General features: G+C 39.3%; 1 protein-coding gene across 9 annotated transcripts; it reads left to right on the top strand.

The window, feature by feature from the left end:
• Nucleotides 1–3,070: 3,070 nt before the first annotated feature.
• On the top strand, nucleotides 3,071–11,611 carry LOC122068655 (probable protein phosphatase 2C 6). Of its 9 annotated transcripts, none has more exons than XR_006137222.1 (6): nucleotides 3,071–5,054; nucleotides 5,140–5,499; nucleotides 5,589–5,694; nucleotides 7,448–7,784; nucleotides 8,349–8,436; nucleotides 8,632–8,985. XR_006137222.1 is itself a non-coding variant. In XM_042632525.1 (5 exons), exons 1-4 carry the CDS (start codon nucleotides 4,164–4,166, stop codon nucleotides 7,780–7,782), a joined length of 1,692 nt encoding a protein of 563 aa, XP_042488459.1. In that variant the 5' UTR covers nucleotides 3,071–4,163; the 3' UTR covers nucleotides 7,783–7,784; nucleotides 11,056–11,611. The 9 variants fall into 9 exon arrangements, 7 of the variants coding, with proteins under 7 accessions (XP_042488459.1, XP_042488453.1, XP_042488458.1 ...); XR_006137221.1 differs by having other exon boundaries at nucleotides 8,341–8,436; XM_042632525.1 differs by lacking the exons at nucleotides 8,349–8,436; nucleotides 8,632–8,985 and adding an exon at nucleotides 11,056–11,611.
• Nucleotides 11,612–13,148: the final 1,537 nt, after the last annotated feature.

The following is a 13,148-nucleotide window of genomic DNA, read 5'->3' as shown; positions in this document are numbered from 1 at the left end:
GGAGTGAAAGTGATTTTAAAACTTGGCTGGATGGTCTAAACTTATAAAGAAGTTCCCCACAAAATGTGTCACATAATAAGTGAGAACCATTGTAAGGAATACTCTTTTCGCGCATTTTTTCATTCCCTCACTTTTGCCGTCTTGGACATCTTTTACGCTCCGTTTGATTGCAAGAAAAATTAAAGGAAAGAGGGATCGGAAGCAAAACTTTTGTAAACATTACCCAACATGATTATATAAACTACTAATTGTTTTACCATATTTAGTAATGATCATTAAGATGTAATTTTAATTTTAATTTTCATACCTAAGTGATTTGGATGTAAAATAAAATTAAAATTATAACTAAAATTTGTAATAATTTGGAGTTAGTAATATAATCATGTGGATAATGATTATAAAATTTTCTTTTTCAGCTGAGAAAATTTCAATGCCCTTCCTTTTAATTTCCATTGCAACCAATTGGAATCTTAGAGAAAACAATCAATTTGATGTTTGAATGAGGCTCCCACTAGAGATCTCAAACTCCCTCTAGAGATCTCAAAGTCCCAAGTGCTTAATTGCATGCCTATGCCTTTGGGGTTAACTAATTAATGTGTCCATCAGTTGATTTTTAGGCAAATTGATGTTTTTATTTAGTTGTTTACACCTAAGAATATATTTTATGTCAAACTAACATAAAATATACTTTTCCTATCCATCAGTTTAATTTAGTTTGATGAAACTTGTGGTTCAAATTATGATTATCATACATGCTAACACTTTTGTCACTGCTTTATTGTAGACATTATCCAATTCTATGCTCCATCTTTTATATTTATTGTCCCTCTTACATGACACTTTTGGTGGATTAATAAGTTTAGTATTCATTAATTTTATTGAATCTTCAAAGATTTTATCATCATTTTAATTAAGACACAAGTGTGTAGCATAATGAGTCCAAAAAAAGAGGTAGGTATGAGGATGCATACTTATACTTACTATTCATAACAAGTTGCATGGTTCACTTGGTTAGATGCTCATGGATCCATGCAATGCTGTTCCAACCTATCCATGCAATGCAGTGCCAACCTATCTCTTGTGTGTCATCCTTGGATTGTGGTAAAGTCTTCGGTGATTGATGGTAGAGACTAGTCAATATTTGCCATGTGGACTGTGGAGCTCTATTGGTATTCAAATTTTGTTTGGCATGCCCATGTTATGATTAATTAATTAAACAAAAGTAAGTGCAATTAAATTTTATTTAGAAAAAGATTTTTCTTATGAACACCAATTAAAGTGTTAAGTAATTTGTATTTTTTTTTTAGCACTCTCTTTGTATAACATTTGTTTTCTTTTAGTGAGGATTAGATCTTATCAGTTCACATGTATACTTGAAAAATATATATAATAATAACAATGAGATTAGGGTAAGTATAGTCTAATTTATTTATTTATTTTCGGTAAAAACTATTAAATTATTTTGGATTTTTTTTTATCTAATTTTTTTTTCTAGAATAAGACAAGAAGCAGTCAAAACAAGGTTACAAGTAAGATTATATGTATCAGTATTGGTGGTTGCATCACCAATATGATATAGATTAGGCCGTATAGGCTTGTACGACTGTAAATTAAAAACAAACCGTTTTTTGGGTGATACTCCTGATGATCTATATTGATATCATAGTAGTATTGGGTACTGGCAATATTAATACGTATTCGGCAATATGATACTGATACTTTGATTCACGGTTCCAATTTCAAATACACTTTTTTTTTTTTTTTGCTAACAACGAGTATCGTTGGGCCTATACTAACCCCATAATCGTATAGACCGAGTTATACCGGGATTGAATGAGAACCATTCAACTTTTACTGGAAGAGCACTAAACACCCCCGTGTGAGTCACCCAAGGTGTGTTTAGTGGGAGTCAAACTTATAACGTCCAAGTTTATGGCTCGTACCAAATTCATTGCTCATCAACTGCACTACCCCCTTGGATTAATTTTAGATACACATGTAAACGTATCATTTCAATAATTCCCATAACAAAATTAATTAAGAAATAAACTTTGAAAAATTATAGTCAACCATTAAAAAATACAAAAAAGAATATATAAACCAAAACTTGATGGACCATTGTGTGGAACTGAAGCCTTATGCCCAACACATGACTGATCCTGGGTGGGATTTCCCCATCCAACAATTAGGGTAACCAATAGAAAACCTCCATGCGGCTCCAAAGGTTTGGACCACACAAGAGAAGCTCTATTTACAAGGAAATGTCATGGAAAACTTCCCTTTCTTGAAAAACGTAAATATATATTACATGCATATGTGGGCTTTCCAGACTTGAAGATACCTTTATTTCCTTTAAGGGCTGGTCAACAAAAGGGTTGCTTATATTATTTTACTTACTGCCATGAAAATGACATAGTACATGTTACTCATCAAACATTTTGAGTTTAATTAGAAGGAGATGGTAATTGATTATTTATTTATTTATTTTTTAACAAAAGATAAAGGAAGATGGTTATTTCCATGCATTTTTTTTTAGATTCTCTTTGAATTTTTTGTCAATTAAATTGAATTCTTTGGTCAGAAAATATATATAAAAAAATTTAAGTATAATCCCTTGCATAAAGTTAATTTAAATAGGAGAAAAAAAAAAAACAAAAAACAAGAACATGGACAAAGGAGATTGACCTATGATCATGACCTTCATTACCAAAAGATTAATTGTTATGTGTTTAACCCCAAGGGGTAATTCTGAGTTCGATTTTTTTTACCTCCTTAGGGTCACTCACAAGTGGTATTAGTATTCTTCATTACTTTATGAAAGTTAAATGGTTATCATTCAACCTTGGTATCTTTTAAAAAAAAAAAAATCTGTTATGTATATCAATTTAGTACTAAAATTCTCAAAAAATAAAATAAAATATTTAGTACAAAAATGGTGGAGGGTATTTATGTAATAAATTTTTTTTTGAGGGGGACATGAGTAAATGAAAAAGATTTTTTTTTTTTGGTAAGAAGATTTTTCTTCTTATGGAGCATTGTATGTTGGACTTGGATGAAGTGAGAGAAAGAGAGAAGGGGAAGAGAATGGGACGGGATAGGTGGAAAAGCTTTTAATATGCCTTTCTCTATGGGACACCTGTCTATCTGTGTCTCCTCTTTCTTGCCTCCTTTTTCTCTTTTACTATCTTTCTCTAACACCTGATTGATCTTCTTCCAAGCCTCTCTCCATGCTCAGAAAGAAAAAGAAATTGGAAAAAGATTTTGAGCGATCATATGTGCAGCTTTTTCTAATGGTAAGCAGCTCATATCTGTTTATTGATTCTCATACTTCTAATTTGTTTTTTCAGTTCTTAGTTTTGCAAGAGAAAGAGAAAAATCCAAGAAAAGATACTGAGAGGACTAGAGGAAGGTAGAGCAGGTGGTTGAATTGTTCCTTTTTCTTTCCTTTGTTTATTAATTGGAAGTGATTTCATTGATAGAGAGAGGGGAAAGAGAAGAGAGAAAGAGATTTTTTGTGTGTTTGTGATTAATTTTTCAAGTGGCTGAAATGGGTTGCCTCAGATCCAGGGAACCCAGGTGATATGTGTAAAGTGATTCATCTTTTTTAGGGTTCCCCTGTGATTCTTGGGAGCTCGCCTTTCCTAGGTTCTTTCTCATGACCCTTTTGCATTCTCTTTATTGTGCTTGAAGATAAGTAGCTGATTTTAGTTTCATCTGAATATTGTCAACCAATTCCTTTTTATCTTGGGGTTGGTGTTAGGGTGATTGGGTTTGTTGTTTCGTGGTCGATAGGGATTAATGGAGAAGGTTCTTGAGAAATCTATCCTGACTCAGAAATTTCCATGATCCATTGTTCGTAGCCAGATCTGAGCTCCTATTTCCGTTGTTATATTCCATAGATCATCCTTTAACTGTTGCTGGGTTCCTTTTAATTTGCTTCTGGGGGGTGTTACTATTTTTGTTTCCTGTTTCAATTCCTTCAGACATTTGACGGGTCATTTAGTTTCTTAGGTATGGATGTCAATCTGTTGAAACTTGAAAGCCTCGTTCTGAGATCATTCCATAGTGTGGAAGGAGCTGAATTAGTTGAAAAATGATAGGTTATGTGATTTTGGAGGGATTTAAAGGTTACTGCTACGACTATTACTCAGATAGGGGAATTGATGGAGGAGATGTCTCCGGCGGTTGCAGTGCCATTTAGATTAGGTAATTCGATTTGTGATAGCTCGGCGATAGCAACCCACATGGAAATCACTCGACTCAAGTTGATAACTGACACGGCAAGCATGTTGTCTGATCCTGCAACAAAGGTACATACTGAGTCTGTTTCTGCGACAGCTGAAGGTTGCCTTGGCAACAGTACAGGAAGTGACGGTGGTTCTGTAACTATGTCAACGCCCAAAGGCGAAAAAAAGGAAGGTGAAGTTCCTTCGGTAGAGATGACCACCGAACGTGAAACCAGTCGGGTCTCAAGTGATGTAGTAATTCAGGAAAGTGAGGAAGATGATTCGTTGTCTTTGGGGGGTGACCTGGTAGTAGATTGTTCTTGTTCTCTCTCTCTAGGTAGTGATAGTAGTTGCATCAGAGGAGAAGAACTTCTAGTGTTTGAGACTGCAACTGAGTTAAGCACACCAAGGCCTATGGACGTCGCCCCTGTTCAAATTATCATGCAAGCTAATGATTTGGGGGAGCCAAATGTTGACCAGGTGCCTGTTGGTGATATTCTTGCTGTACCAACAGCCCTAGAAGCACAGGTTGGAGATGGATCTGACACGAAAGCAGGATCAGTGGTTCTTCAGATGCCTCAAGAGAGGAGAATCGGTGGATCAGGAACCCGTAGTATTTTTGAATTGGATTGCGTACCTCTTTGGGGATTCACTTCTATCTGTGGCAGGAGACCAGAGATGGAAGATGCTGTTGCTGCTATACCTCGGTTTCTGAAGATTCCCATTTCAATGCTAGTTGGTGATCATGTATTGGATGGCATGAGCCAAAGTTTATGTCACACGACAGCTCATTTCTTTGGAGTCTATGATGGCCATGGAGGATTGCAGGTTATTTGTTTGCCCTTTGTTTATACATATTTGTTGAATCATACATGTAATGGTTTTATCCTAGTGGATTTGTTTTGTTGCTCAGGTTGCTAACTATTGTCGTGATCGGATTCATTCGGCTTTGATTGAGGAAATAGCAACGGTGAAAGAAGGCTTGGTTGATGCCAATATTAGGAATAATTGGCAAATGCAATGGGAAAGAGCTTTCAGTAATTGCTTTCAGAAAGTTGATGATGAAGTTGGGGGAAGGGTTAGTAAGGGTGGTGTTGAAGGCCAGGATGATTCCACTGAGGCTAGTACTGAGCCTGTTGCCCCAGAAACTGTCGGTTCTACTGCTGTGGTTGCTGTAATATGTTCGTCCCACATCATTGTTGCAAACTGTGGGGATTCAAGAGCAGTCCTTTGTCGTGGAAAAGAGGCTGTGGCATTGTCTGTGGATCATAAAGTAAGGGTTGCATTTATAGTCCTTCAGTGTCATATGAGGTCTAATGGAAATTATGTCATTAACAAATTGATCTCCATTTTTTTTCCTAGCCGAATAGAGAAGACGAATTTGCAAGAATCGAATCAGCTGGGGGCAAAGTCATACAGTGGAATGGATACCGTGTGTTTGGTGTTCTGGCAATGTCTAGGTCCATTGGTACGTACATTAATCACAAGCTTTAAATCAGTTCATCTATAACCTGCTGGTTTGTTATTATGTCATGAAGTTTTTGAGAGTGTAAAATTCAACTCAGCTCAGGGGGCTGGGGGAGTGGTTAACTATCTGTAACTTGATGATTTTTTTTTATTCATCCCATGGAGCCTGTGAATGCAATATATACCCCTTCTATTTGTTTTTTGTTTTTTTTTTTTTTTTTTTTCTTGGGGGGGGGGTGTTATGTACCTAAAAAAATCAACAGTCCTTGCAATTGGCCTTCTCTTCTCAGTAACTATTATGTTTAGTGTTTTTGCAACCTAATTATTATCTGGTTTATAAGAGATTCTGTTGAAGATATGAATTGCAGTTCTTTGTCAAAATTACTTGAAGAACATGGTTTAAAGTTTATTTGAATTCTTTTCTTTGAGGTGTGGGTGAGAAGATGTAACTTGCCCGAATTATTTTATGGTCTGGTCTCAATGCGGCAGCAACTGGTCTGGTCCAGGCCAAGTTGTGTCCAGTTACTGAAATGTGGATTCACCAATGTCCTAGTTCCTCTGAAAGAGTTGTTGTTCTTGACCTTGCAAGCAGTTTTGTCCTCTGTGTCTTTTATTTGTAGCTGCAACTCAATCGGTGGATGAACTTCTGCCATTTATGATGTTTGCTTGATGCCTTAAATCTACAGTAATGTGAATGAGTTGATATTATCTAGACACCTACTTATGTAATAGTATCATGTTGGTTATTGTAAGAAAAATTCTTGGATCACTAGATTCTGAATTGTCTCTTAGATGTGGTCAATGACATATCATGCTCCCACATGAATATAGTGTCATATTTGAAACTTGGCATAGTTTGCTCTAATATGACAATTTTGGGACTTCTTGATTACTTGGGCCATTATCCTACACACTTTTAAGCTGGAACTCGTATGCAATACATTAAATTTGCATTAGAAAGAATATGTTACTGTCTCTGGATAATGAACTTCTGTTTCTCTCCCTGACGTCTCTGTTTTCCTTTCTCATTTGTAAAATTTAATCAACTATTGGTGTCTATCTTATTTTTTGAAGAAAAACAGTTGGTATGTGGACCTTGTTTTTAATAATCATCAAGGTTTAAAAACTCAGAAGTGGCTTTGGGATCGGCCTCTATTGATCCTGATTCGGATCAGAATCAGTCAGGAATTGGCCAAAACCCTATAAAAATGGAATCGGTAAGAAAAGGCATAGATTTCCACAGATCATTGGTTTTTGGAGTTTTTTATTTGAAATCTCGTAGGTATAGCTACAAGAGATGAGTTCCATTGATGTTCTGCATTTTTAGTGTGACTAAAAGGAGAAAATGGCCAAAAAGCGAAATCTGTGTGCATTCATGGCCGATCAAAAATAAGGTCTTGAGAATTGGGCATAATCCGATTCAAAGTTGGTTGATTCTGATTTGAATTGGGCAATTCCAATCCAATTTTTTAAACCATGATAAATATGGCATGTCTGGAGGTTCCCGACCCCCACTTTGGTTGGTGGGGAGGGGGAGGTGTGGGAGTAAATTAAACACTGATGGAATGTATAATCTTTGTGCTGAGGACATGTAAAAAGAGGGATAATTTTTGCCACATTTTTTCATTGTTCATGAATGAAGAGGAGTGTTTCCTATCCAGTACTGACATTCTATATTTCCAGTATGTGGTTGAGTTGAGTTCTAGATGTTAATGTGCTTGGCTTGACCATTTCATTCTGCCTCTGGAATACAGGTGATAGATATTTGAAGCCATGGATCATTCCGGAACCAGAGGTTAAGTTTGTTCCTCGAGTGAAGGAAGATGAATGCCTTATTCTAGCCAGTGATGGATTATGGGATGTTATGACAAATGAGGAAGTTTGTGAAGTGGCTAGAAGACGCATCCTCCTTTGGCACAAAAAGAATGGTGTGACACCTCCTGTAGAAAGGGGTGACGGAGTTGACCCTGCTGCACAAGCAGCAGCAGAGTGCCTGTCGAAGCTTGCCCTTCAGAAGGGAAGCAAGGATAACATCACCATTGTGGTGGTGGACTTGAAAGCTCAGAGGAAGTTCAAGAGCAAATCCTGATGGTAAGTTCACCCGCAGCATGATTTTCGATCCATTAACTGTATGATAATTACACCTAGTCGATATGGTTACTACCATTAATGCATTCTCTGCCCATATGTTTTTCACTTGGGCTTAATGGGTGTACTCGGGTAGCATTCTGTATGTACTATAGAATCTGCACTATACTGATACCTCATGGTTAAAAGTCTTTGACATATACCATGCCAAGTTCTGGCCATGTAAATTTGAGCTGCTGTAGGTTTAGGAGGTGGGAGGAAGTTCTCTCTCCCGAAGCTGAGGTCTGCTTGATTGTATTTGTTTCCGCCTCCCAGTTAATGGCTCTGTGAGGTATTTTACTTCATATCATTTCTTCCTTGTGGTGATTGTAGAAGTCGCAGATTGGAAGGTGATTGCTGATCATCTTCTAAAACCACACAAAAAGGGCTCCTTCGACCTTTTTCAGTTGCTGTGTTTTTCTGTTAAAACTCTTTCTATATGTCATCAGTATCATTGATTCATGTCATTAATTATTCTTTGGGCTATTAGCTTATTTTGGACTGAATATTTGGTTTCAAGGATTTCAGATCCCAGTTATCTGGATGGGGATCAGTCCTGAGTCTCCTGACCAGTATAAGATCCCACAAAGTCAAATCTTCACCTACATTCTCTGAGGTGATATTTCTTTTCTGCTGTGGTTGAAATACCAAGTCATGAAGGACTGGTTCATTATTCTGGTGTATTAAGTGAGGGACTTGGGTTGGGGCCCTTGTAAATATATCCCCTCCCCCGAAAAAAAGAGAAAAATCTAGTGTTTTTTTGTACCATTATATCTAAGATTTTATGCTTGTACCATGTTTATGAATGTAGGTGGTTAAGTGATGGGAAAAGATCCCCACGACGGGGGAGCAGGGATTCCTTCCCACCCCCTCTTGCATAATGAGCAGGGGAATGTGGGTCTCCTATTGTACGAATGTCTATCCTCTCATTTGTGTGGTTTCCCACTCTGGTTTTGTGGGAAACTTCTGCCCTTAAATGATACACCCATAGCTTCTTCTTCCATCTACATTTAGATGATTTTCTCTCTGGTCGGCTTTTTGGTAGAGAAGATGTTCTTAATAAGATGTGGTAGGGAATGTTCTGCTGGTTTTTGATGTTTCTGGCTGAAACATACTGGTGTCTCCATTAATGAAGTTATACTGATGTGCTGTGCATTGAGGGGAATACTGGTGGTCAATCTTGGCCTTGTTTAGCTTTATGTGCCCTTCCAATTCTGCTAGTTCTCCCAAACTTGGTCTTTTGAAAGATAAACTCTCCTCATTTAGATACATGGATGGTGTGAAAAGACTTGTCAAGGTTGCAAACCCGAACATTCCCCCCCCCCCCCTTTCCAAATAAAAAGGAAATGAAAAGATACATTAAAGACATTAAATCTTGCTGTTTAAATATACTGAGTATAAATCAGATTTAATTATGTATGCAACTACCATTTGGCCGAAATTTTGTCTAGGTGAGCACACCTAGAGAGGATCTCTAGGTCAGGGGTTTAACAAGGTTGGATGAACCCACCAAATCTTAATAGACATTTCACACAAAGATGCCCCTTTAGCAAGGATATGGGCCTCACTATTCTTATTATAATCAACTAACAGGACAGATGCCCAATCAGATGGGGTAGCTGACACCTTCAAACAAGAGACTTAACTCTCAACTCAAGAAATCAATAAAACGACAAATCTGTTGTAGGGAGAAGAGGCTCTGAGCCGATAATAGGCCATCTCTGATGGCATCAGCTTCCATTGAAAGGCTAAAAAGCTCCTACATGCCTTGCACTTGGCTGCTACAAAAGAATGTATATGGGTCACTAATGATAACTCCCCTGCCACGACAAGAGGTATTAGATTTTCAAGCTCTGGAGATTTTTAATAAAACCTGAGAGGGAAGAAGAAGTAGCAATAGGATCATTTTGACAGATAAGCTGATCCTTACAAATACCCAGTCAATGTTTCAATCGCCTAGCAAGTTTATCAGGTAACATTCCCACATAGATCTAGACTTCTACTACTCAGACAGATGAATCCGATCACCTACTGTTGATCGGGTTTGATCCTGAGTTAACATGGCCGATACTATGGTGCAACTGGGTGGATTTACCTCAGTCCAGGAGCGGTTCAGTGGAGGTCGGGCTGGAATATCTTAGCCCAGGCCCAGCCTAGCCAGACCCTAAAGCCTGCGATGGGGCCAGAGCCGGGGCTGGGTTGGGCCAGAACCCCATAGAGAGAGAGAGAGAGAGAGAGCAGTTGCTGGCAGGCATAACCAGAGAGGAGAGGGAGTTTGAAATAGTACTTACAGTGGTTGTAAAGAGAGAGATAGATCAAAGGTTTAGGCGTTGTGATCGACGACGCCAAGGACGAGAGGACTGGAGGCGGAGAAGACCCAACAGTGTACACATAACTGAGAGTTGAAAATGATACCTTGGCGGGCCAAACTTGCACCCCCTAGCTGATACTCAGATGACTTCGTAAAGATTGATCTAGACAAGCGGGTTATCCAGGTTTCTAACACCCGAGTCTTGGAGTGGGTCGCTGAGTCAACGGGGAGACCTATGGATTCCAGTATGATTCAATGGCCGATTCGATCTATACACGGTTTATCCAGGTCGATAACATCTAAGTCTGGGAGTGGAATTTCTGAGTCAACTGGGAGACCCTGTCGTTCCTGACTCGATGACCGATTCGATCTTAATCCCTAAATCTACGTCTCAATCATTTGGCCGTTCCAAATCGAATGAAAATTCGACTATGAATATATATATATATAATGGTGCCAATGCAAACATATCCACTGAATTTGGGACCCACTAAAACAGCAACATGGTAGCATTAATAAAAAGGGGATGGGAGTGATTGGAGCGTCCGGATCCTCTCCATCCCTCTAGCTGCTTCAGCACGCATTGGATGGTTAGAAGGGCCTTAAGAGTGAGTGGAGATCCCCAGCCATGGTTCTAAATTTAATAGTCAGATGACCAAGGGATTCCTCACATATCCAAACACCGAAATAACCTTATTTATCAAAATGATAAACATTGGTGATGGGAAAATTACGTTTCCTTCCCCTGTAATTTGTTGAATTTACACGTAGATCCAAAAGTTAGAAGGAATTATGCCCCTTCTCTTGAATTTTAGAAAATTCTTACAAGTAAGTTCAATCTGTTAGTGTCTTAAATGAGACTGTTAATCGATGACATCACCTAATATCATTAACATTTAATACTCAAAATGCCCTTATTTATAGGTAAACTTACGGATATGCACTTCGACTAAAACAAAAGAAGGAAGTCTAACCCTGTCGTCTTCAACCTCTGATTTTGAGAACTTACCAGTAATGGGTTCAGCAGCAGGGCCTGGAAGACTTTAGAACTGAGCTCAGCCTCCGCCTCATAGTCAGAGTTCAACGTTAATTTCAATGGCTTCTCTTTCCTACGCCAACGTCGATTGCAGCTTGAGGGCCTTGGCCGAACGGACCGAGGGTTTCAGCCGTTTCTCCGTCGGTGGCCTTGATGGACCACTCCCCTGTATTGCTTGTCTATAGAGATTGTTCATACAAGGGTCTATGGATTGGCTAATTTAACCATCTGGCCACTACAATTAGCGATTTTATATGATGAAATTGCTGTGGAAGCATCGTCTATCTGCTTCATGTGCATTTATATGCAAAATATAGAGATTAAAATTTATGTCTTTAAATTTGGTTTTCAATGTTTCCAGGTTGGCTTCCATTCGTTCTGAATCAAGAAATGTAGAGTTTCTTTTTAGTGAAATTGTTAAGAAGTTGTGAGTTTTTTTTTGTATAGAATTTGTATTTTTGGGGGTGTTGTTCTGTTGGATTGGATTTGAGATTTCTGGTTTAGGTTAATTGAAGAGTAGATGGCGGTCGAAGGTGAGGAAGAAGTTGATTATGAGAGCGATCCAGAGGAGGCGATGCGGAGGAGGGAAGCGAGTCATGATGAGGAAGGAGATGGAGAGGACAGAGAGAAGCCGCTGAGGAAGAATCTGAGGCCTAAGACTGGTTTGGAGGATGAATCGGAGGGTGAAGGTGGTGCACCTGCGTATGATGAAGAATCTGAGGTAGAAGTAGAAGAGGAGGAGGAGGAGGAGGAGGAAGAAGAAGAAGAAGGAGAACGAGCCATTCGCTGTGCCGACTGCTGGTGCTCGTTTCCTCGTTTTTTATTCCTACCTAGATTGTCATGGTACGCAATCTGGAGTTTGAAGGTGATAGGGGACATGAGCAACTGTGGCGGTACCACCGAAAAAAAAAATAATAGGGGTGTTCAGATGAATATCAAATTTATATGGGAGTAACTTTACACACTGTTTTAAAAATGGGAAAATTACTGGATTACTCAAAATTGGGTTTTGACTTACAAAATTACCCTTAACATAACTACTTAAATTGAGTTTAGGTATTACAAAAATACCCAAAATAGTACTCCACTATCACCCAAGTTTCATTTTTGACATTTATGCCCTTTCCTCTTCATCCGGTCATTCACTACCTCCACGGCTCCACCCCAGCGGTGTCGTCCTCACGAAGAAAAAGGAAAGCCACGGCGGCTAGCAATGCTGCACCATGAAACTCAGCTGCCCCCTCCATTCTTCCTCCTTGGCCGAACCCATTCTCTTCCTTTTCTGTCCCTGCTGTTGCAACTACTAAACAGCAGCCACCGCCTGCAACTTTCTCATTCTTCTTCTTCTTCTTCTTTACACTGCTGAAATCCGACCAACACCCCTTTATTCCTTCCGCTTTGATTTTGACCCCGAGGCTCTTCCATGGTTTTCGATCGGGGAGCTGGGATGACCCATCACTGGCTTCCCACTAAGGTCGGTGGACTCAGTCACTACTGGTTGAGTGGAAGATCGAACCCCAAAAGCCACGGCGGCCAGCAACGCTGCACCATGAAACTCAGCCGCCCTTTCCATTCTTCCTCCTTGGCCGATCCCTTTCTCTTCTTTTTCTTTCCCTGCTGCTGCAACTACTAAACAACAACCACCGCCTGCAACTTTCTCATTCTTCTTCTTCTTTTTCTTCTTCTTCTTCTTCTTCTTCTTCACACTGTTGAAATCCGACCAGCAGCCCTTTATTCCTTCTGCGTTGATTTTGACCCCTAGGCTCTTCCATGGTTTTCGATTGGGGAGTAGTGATGACCCATCACTGGCTTCCCACTCAAGCCGGTGGACTCAGTCACTGCTAGTCAAGTGGAAGGCCAGACCCCAACCTATGTGCATGCATAACACTCCACCGGAGATCTTAGTGATTTGGGGCTCTCTGTTGCTCTCTGTTGCTTCCTTGTCTTGCAGCCCCGTCGGAATATCCCAATCCACCAGGGC

This window comes from Macadamia integrifolia, unplaced genomic scaffold (genome assembly GCF_013358625.1).
Source record: "Macadamia integrifolia cultivar HAES 741 unplaced genomic scaffold, SCU_Mint_v3 scaffold449, whole genome shotgun sequence".
Taxonomy (NCBI): Eukaryota; Viridiplantae; Streptophyta; class Magnoliopsida; order Proteales; family Proteaceae; genus Macadamia; species Macadamia integrifolia.
This window is presented reverse-complemented; position numbering and strand designations above follow the sequence as displayed.